The 7,936-nt window shown below is 43.8% G+C and overlaps 1 protein-coding gene across 3 annotated transcripts in view; it reads left to right on the top strand.

Moving 5' to 3' along the window:
* Positions 1-408: 408 nt before the first annotated feature.
* LOC109512821 (sodium channel protein type 4 subunit alpha-like) overlaps positions 409-7,936 on the top strand; it is a 22,117-nt gene continuing 14,589 nt past the window's right edge. Inside the window, exons 1-10 of one of the 3 annotated variants that reach the window (XM_019864839.1) lie at positions 409-493; positions 1,553-1,681; positions 2,230-2,321; positions 2,394-2,636; positions 2,733-2,796; positions 6,116-6,257; positions 6,729-6,926; positions 7,000-7,182; positions 7,292-7,663; positions 7,732-7,861. In XM_019864839.1, coding sequence (XP_019720398.1) covers positions 423-493; positions 1,553-1,681; positions 2,230-2,321; positions 2,394-2,636; positions 2,733-2,796; positions 6,116-6,257; positions 6,729-6,926; positions 7,000-7,182; positions 7,292-7,663; positions 7,732-7,861 — 1,624 coding nt within the window. In that variant the 5' untranslated portion in view covers positions 409-422. Of the gene's footprint in view, positions 494-995; positions 1,250-1,552; positions 1,682-2,229; positions 2,322-2,393; positions 2,637-2,689; positions 2,797-6,115; positions 6,258-6,728; positions 6,927-6,999; positions 7,183-7,291; positions 7,664-7,731; positions 7,862-7,936 lie in introns of those variants that run through there. The other 2 variants (XM_019864837.1, XM_019864836.1) reach the window with 2 other exon arrangements.

Below are 7,936 nucleotides of genomic sequence, written 5' to 3' on the forward strand. Positions count from 1 at the left end.
GTCAGAAAAGAGAACTTTGTGTCGAGGAATCTTCCCCTTTTTGCAGTATATTCCAAAATCAAATTCAAAAACATTGAGAGTGCCTTTAAAATATATGACTTCAGCATTGTACCTGGTCAGTCTGCAGATTTTTTTTTTTGTAACCATATTTTTTACTCACAAGGGAAAATGATATCAATCCATGGTTTTGAAATGAAAGGTAGTTTACTTCCTCTAAGCTGCGTTTACAGTATTGTGTTAATGCCATTGGCACACACCATCGTTTGTCGGTTTGTCCTAATGGATAGATGGATAGCCTATAGGATTATGACGTTGTTTCCTTAATTGTTTCTATGTTGTTTGTGTAGTCCTGAATCTGCGTGTATCAATTCCTATTTTAGACTTTCCTGAACTTCTTTTCCACATTGTTCAGCTTGTTCATCATGTTCACCATTCTGACCAACTGTTTTTTCATGGCTATGTCGGACCCAGCACCGTGGACCAAGCACCTGGAGTAAGTCCCCACAGATTTATAAATTCCATCCTTGGGCTAAAAGCACAATTTTTAAACTCAGATGTTGTATGTTCTAATATACAGCTGTGTCCAGGCGTAACGGAAGAATCGCGTATGTACAATATATGATGTACAGTATGGTGCATGCTGTACCCCACATGCAATTTGTCACATTGCAATATGGAATGCAAGTGGTCAATTTCTTGCTAGGCAATGCCCGAGTCAGCAGGTGTGGTTGAACTGTTAACGAGCATGTTTTGCATGCACCTCTGCCTGCCAAAGATAATATTGCATTCCGTTTCCATTCCATTCCATTGCTTCGTGCAGAAGTTGGCCCTGCTATTCGTTGAGTTTGCCGAAACAAGGCGGCCAACTCTCATAGGTTTACTAAATACGAACTGCGGCTGTTTACTCGTGTATCTTTGGCTGCGACCTTGTTTCTGAACAAAATGTACTGAGTCGATCAGTAGTGTTGCTAGGCAACGGAGGGGAATCCCGCGCTGTCCATTTTGTTCGTGAACGAGGTTGCGGCGGCAGTTAGCTTCCTACGGTTCACTGGCAGTTAGCTTCTTACCGTTCGTTCGTCCGTCGTATCGACGGCGTTTTCACTTTTTCGTGGGTAAAATGTGGCAGTTATAATGAAGTTTACGCTATGCAGGTGTTCGTCGTCAGCGAAATCGGCAAACGCAAAATGAATGACGTAAAATCGGGACGTAGAAATGGGAACGTTATAGCGGTGAAAACGTTGTCAACGGGGTACGTTGAAACGACGCTCGACTGTACACTCCGGCAGAGTAAAGACACGAGAGTTTCAAGGTTTTATGTATGTTTTATTCATTATATTCCAAATGAAATAGCTTACGTTTCCTCATTCGCCACACCATTTTAGTTGCTGCTCAAGATTGTTATTCAATTTGTGTTTTCATCATTTTTTTCAGCCAATTGTCAGTGTGCAGCAACGCGTGACCTCGTGTGTGATATTTCAGCCTATTTTGGTGCAGCACGGCATTCATTCATGAAACCGCCTTCTCTTTTTATTCCTGTTCATTGATTTTGCAGATACACTTTCACCGCCATTTACACTTTCGAGTCAGTAATAAAGATATTCGCTCGAGGATTCTGCATAGTTCCTTTCACCTTTTTGAGGGACCCATGGAATTGGCTGGACTTCAGTGTCATTGTTATGGCGTAAGTAACAACAAAAATCATTTTTACGGTTCCATGTCAGTGGCCATGTTTTGACTTTCTATGGTACAGGTCGCGCATCAGATCTTTTGAAGATGTCATGCTCATGTGAACGGGTATATATATAATCTTTGAATAATTCGTTTGGTGCTGTCATGGCTTTAGAAAGTTTTTTGAGAAGATGACATTTGGAAATTGTAAGGGAAAGTCATAGAAGCAAACCTCAAATCTCCGCTTGGTTACGTAATTCCTTTGAACTGCCCTCTCACGTTGACAGCTCTACCTGAAGTGTAATACACCATGCACTACACAAAAATGTTTCCAAGTTAAACATAACAGAACCCATCAATTTGCAAATGATGTCTACAAATCAGAGGTGTCCAAAGAAATCAAGTCATGGACAACTAATCGATCATCACATGCATTGACAGATAGAGTCATCGTTTTGAGCCATTCTTGAACTTGAAATCGTCAAAATCCTCTGATTTTAGCTGTTGTAATTGACATAGAAAGCAGCAACCTATCTCTCTGCTCTTTTCATCCAATTCCAGATATGTGACAGAATTTATAGACCTTGGAAACGTCTCGGCACTTAGAACCTTCAGAGTGCTCAGAGCCCTGAAAACCATCTCAGTTATACCCGGTAACGTCTCAATCAAGGAACAAAAGTAGATGTGCGCCAACTCCCCTGATGTCGAATCCCCTCACCATGCAGGTCTGAAGACCATTGTAGGAGCTCTGATCCAGTCTGTGAAGAAGCTAGCAGATGTCATGATCTTGACCGTCTTTTGCCTCAGCGTGTTTGCACTGATTGGCCTGCAGCTCTTCATGGGGCTTTTGCGACAAAAGTGCATTCGCAGCCTCACGCACTGCGTCGACTCCTCCTATAGTCCGAATATGTCATTCACCTGCAACAACAGAAGCTGGAACTCCATGGATGATTTTCTAACCAGTGAAGGTAAGTCCAAATCATTATGTTGGGACACGCAGTAGTTGTTTCTCAAAATAGAATATGACATTACAAGAATGCTCTTCTTGTTTCCATTTCCTTTAGATAATTTTTACAAAGTTGAAGGAGCAAAGGATGCTTTAATATGTGGATATGGCAGTGATGCAGGGTAAGTTGCGACTTGTAACTCATCTGCATGCCGTTATATAATTATCAAAACATCTAGCGTCTTTTGATCACATGCGTGTCATGTTTACGGGCCCCGGGCTTGGTGCAAATAGTCTTTACAGATCCGGCACAAAGAGAAACAAAGACGAGAGGATGCGGCGCTATATTTTAGTCCGTGACATAATGTATAGAGGAGAGATTCCATCAGGAGGGGGCGAGTTGCGAGGGTGTGTTGTAGCGTGAGAGAGGCGGTAGACAAGACGGCATGCAGTGTGGATTATCACTCTAGTGCCACTGGCACCCTGCACTGAGAGGCATGCAGTTGCCAGCTGGAGGGAGAGAGAGAGAGACAGAGAGGGGTGATGGGGGTGGGGGGAGCGGGGTCTTTGGAGATTTCATCATCTCAAAAGCTCCACATTGTGATGAGTTTGAACCAGAGTGGACTGATCACTGGACTGATTGATACTCTGCCACTATGATTGAAAAAAGACACGTCCTGCCCTCTGATTTCTGTGAAGTTAGTCGGACCTGATCGCAGACACGCAATCAATAGATTTTTATCAAATCAAAGAGATTCATAAGAAAGTACAAACGTGTGGGCTATTGGATGCAGTTAAGAGTGATCAGTCCAAATGTACAAAGATCTTGCTCGCAGTGAAGGACTTTGTCATTGGTGTCACACAGGGCCTGTCACAGGAAATCCAAATATTGCTACTCAGCCTACATACGGAATAATCCTATAAATCTGCAAATGCTTTTGAAACAAGCACAACAGGATGACTTCGACCCACGCCAGGCCCAGTTCAGGGGTTATAGTGAACTAAATACCCATCTGCGGCAATCTGAATTCTCGCTTGAACAAATGCCTTCTGTGATGGAAGGTGTTTTTGTTCGCGATCGGAGAAAGGACCAAGAACAAAAAAGAGGAAGCTTTTTCTTTTGGAGGCGACTGTATTTTCCTTACTTCGTGGTTGTTGATCTTGAACTATCCCATGTTTTAAAGTGAATAATACAGCTGGTTTTAGTTTCGTCCATTAAGTTTGAGTACTGGGCTTGACATGCACTAGCGGAAGGACAAAAATTGTGCTATTATCCGTAGAACTGTATTTGATATTCAACACCCTGGATAAGGAACATTCTAAACTCATTGAGAGCCGATATGAACAATAGTAGAGCTGCTTCGATCAATGACTATTGAAGGCATGGCAGCGTCCGAGGTTATTCCCGCGTTTCCTTGGGGATCAGTCAGGCTTGAATGTTGTTGTTTTTAATCCCCCCGGCCCCACACTCACCTACCCTCCAAAAAAGCACAGGGACTTAATCCCCTAAGAAGTCAAATCTGACTCAGTGACTTGTGTTCATTTCAGAGGGAAAAGCAGATATGCTTAAGGGCATTAAAGGGGAAACGACATCATTTTAGGTCAGTAAGATCAGAGCCATCCAGATGCTCGACAGTTTACCTACAAGTTACCAGTGTGCCGTTCTTGTTTAGTGTGTTTACGCCTCATCTGGCAGGCATATCATAGTTTTGACCTTTTACCGCTATTCCATTTTGCTCGCGTATCTTTAACACTGTGTGGGAAAATTAAACGGATGCATCTCATTCTCCACAGTTATTTATTGCATGCTATTTTTTCGATGTATTTCAAGTTTTGACCCCCCACAAAAAAAAGTAATAAAAGCATCATATTTTTTTGTTTGATTGTTTATTTAGATTTTTTTCTCCTCTAGCTAAAATATTTAATTGACCTTAATGATCATCAGCTATTGTAGGTTTTGATGGAACTTCCTAAGGCTGGCTGCGGAGACAAGATATTAAGCAGGTCAGGATGGAGGACGTAAAACATAGAGGATGCTTAATCTTTTGAGTGTATTCCAACAAGTAATCCCTGAGTAGATTTCCAAATTAAAGCTTTGGATAGGGTATGATGACACAAACACACGCAGCCAAGCCTGCAGCAGAGACACCACAAGGCCCAAGTGTGCATGACAAAAATATACATTTCATAGATAGATAGATATGGTGTGTGTGTGAAAACTATCCAAATTTTCCACTGTGTCACAATATTCCCCCCCCCCACCCCCCCAAAAAAAATGTTGAGAAAGTTTGTTAGGATTTACTCATTAGATACATTAAGGATGATTGTTTTATGATGTAAAAAAGGCTCTGGTGTCAAACTTCAGCACCGGCTTACCTCCTGTTCGTATGGCAGCAAATCAAATCCCTTGCGATGTATACATGACACAGGTGTACCACTAAATAGATGTATGGCTGGTCTCCATGGTAGTTACTGCTGTACAAGAGTCTCGCAGGAAGACTCTTTGTTTTGTGATCCGGTGTCATACATTGTTTCCCAACCAGGGTTACAGGAGTGGAACGCAGGGGCTACGTGGAAACATTTAGTCATTTATTTCCCAGACCGATAATCAATAAACAACAAAAAAAGCAGAGCCAACTCAGGTGCCATGAATACTTGTCTGATTATGTCAGTCAAAGCTAAGCATGATTATCTTTGTTTGATCCAAATCGTGTAACCATTAGACTGCAGGTTGACCGTGGGATTTCTTAATTATCTTGTGCCACGCCTGTTTGCGTACGAAACATCTCGTGGGGAGATGTAAGCGGCGGGCTCGCGGTTGCGTTGAATTTGCCCCATGCGATCTAAGCCTCAGCTCATTTCTGCTTCACGTGTTGAGCATTGAAGCAAAGGTACTGTGGATATACGACGATGATGATGACGGCGATGAGGATGAAGGCTCTTCTGTCCTTACCGCCCGCATATTAGTGAGTATCCCTGCCCAGCCGGCTGGTTGTCGGTGAGAGGGTCCAGCTGTTCTCGCAGCAGCACTCTGTGCCCAGCTGTTTCCCTGTCATTATGAAATTATTCTGCACTCAGATTGACATGACAGCCCGGCTTGTTCTCGGCTGCCAGATCTAAATATTTGCTGTAATGCCACCGCGCTGACAATGAAGATCAGCAATGGAGGCAACCAACTGCAAAATGTTTGAACCTCTGTTTGGCGTCCATCTGGCTTGGCGTATAATCCCCTTTTGCTGCGGTGCATTTTAGTGCGGCAGAGTGGGATAATTTCAAGTGCCCTTCTCAGTGGAAATAATGGCGATGATAGCGGCGACATCGACTTATTGAGTCGCCCGCTTCCCTGTGCTGCCGAGTCAAAGGCCACAAGGTTAAACGTTGACGCTCGAGATGTTTTGAACCCTGCTGCGGAGGCACACACGCCATCACAGCTCGCTCTATGTCAGATGCATTTGATTTAATTGTGCCATGCCAAGTCATCATGTACACTTGCCGTTGCAGGAAGTGTCCGGAAGGATTCGACTGCCTGAAGATTGGAAGAAATCCAAACTATGGCTACACCAGCTTTGATACTTTTGGCTGGGCTTTTCTGGCACTTTTCCGTCTCATGACCCAAGACTACTGGGAAAAACTATTTCACCAGGTTCAATCTCAGTTTCAATTCATCATTGTTCTCTAATTAGACATTGCGCAGCCAAATTAATTGTTCAGTTCATTGTGTCATTTGTTCGGGCTTAGCAGCACAATTGCGCATGTACTGATGTTGCTCAATTGCCATTAGTCTTTAAAAAAGGTGTGACTGACTCTTTTTCGAGCAATAACTTGCAGTAATTTCTTGTTCCATGACAATGTCTTATGGTTTACAATAAGACTCTTGTTGACCAATTTTAAATGACTAAAATAATAATAATAATAATAATAAAATAATAAAAATACTAATTTGATCTTGCCAAACAATGAATCTACAGATTCTGTCCACAATGTTTTGTTTATTTGATTTATACATAGACAATTTAGAAACGTCTATCATTACATTCTCATTGTTACGAATGATAATAAAAAAATCAGACCTGATCCTTTGCTTCTAATGCATTTGTGTTTTTCTATCTTCAAGACTCTGCGCTCAGCTGGAAAGACCTACATGGTGTTCTTTGTGCTGGTTATCTTCCTGGGCTCTTTCTACTTGGTAAATTTGATCCTGGCTGTTGTCGCCATGGCCTATGAGGAGCAGAATCAGGCCACCATTGCCGAGGCCTGGCAGAAGGAGAGGGAGTTTCAAATGGCCATGGAGCACCTCCGTCGGGAGCAAAGAGTACGTCCCGTGCAAAGCGTGGCAGAGGATTTGCACGTAATTGCGATTTAACATCGTTCTTCTCCGTATGAAGCTGGCAGCAAAAAGGCAAGCGCAGGAGACGGACTCCATCTTATCGCCCGAGTTGTCTCCGTTCTGTACAAAGATAGGAAGTATGAGGCGATGCAGCACTAAGCGAAGACGATCTCACAGGACGTTATCAGAAGAAACGGCAGTGGAAGCCGAAGAAAAGCTTGACCCTCTAGACGAGCCAAAGGTACCTCACGCAGCCAACCGGTGCATCAATTGCCGGACAGAATTTCAGACGATCAGTAATTGATTATCGTGCCCATTCCTAATGACAACAAACGTCTCTGTGTGTGTAGCCTCCTTTGTCTCCCCTGCCAGCCCACCCGCTTCTGGCCACGCTCTCCTCTCACCCGCTCAGCACCAGAAGAGGAAGCCAGATCAGCATCTTCAGCTCATTTCGGGTGCGCAACAACTCGGAGGCTGACTTCGGGGATGATGAGTACAGCATCCACGGGGATGCTTTCCGAAGCCGCGCCAGTTCAACCGCAACACACTGGAAGAGGAGAGCGGGCAGTGTGAGGAGCCACTGCTCCCAAGTCTTCACCCCAAGTCTCACAGTAAACGGACGGCTCAACGTGTCATTAGACCACAACGGCGTCACAGCAGCGGGGGCTCACACCCTCAGCTCCCTCCCTGCTTACAGCATGGAGGGGATCAAGGAGGACACAGTGAGCGTCTAATGTTTCTTCATCGGCAGTATTAGAAAAGATTTTTACTGTCAGTATCTGTCCCACAGAAGCCCACCAATGAAGGGGGTATTGTCCAAAGGCCTCTCCTTCAGCCGTCCCCTACAGTGACGGAGCGTCCTCCCGTGCACAGAAAAAGAGGACTGAGCTCCGTCAGCTTTTTCAGCGATGCCATGGATGGTTAGTTTTGAGGAAGCATTTTCTCCAGGCCCACCAAAAAAAAAAAAAAAAAAAAAAAAAAACAACCAAAGTGGG

The sequence above is a fragment of the Hippocampus comes genome, unplaced genomic scaffold (genome assembly GCF_001891065.2).
Source record: "Hippocampus comes isolate QL1 unplaced genomic scaffold, H_comes_QL1_v1.1 scaffold285, whole genome shotgun sequence".
In the NCBI taxonomy this organism is placed as follows: Eukaryota; Metazoa; Chordata; class Actinopteri; order Syngnathiformes; family Syngnathidae; genus Hippocampus; species Hippocampus comes.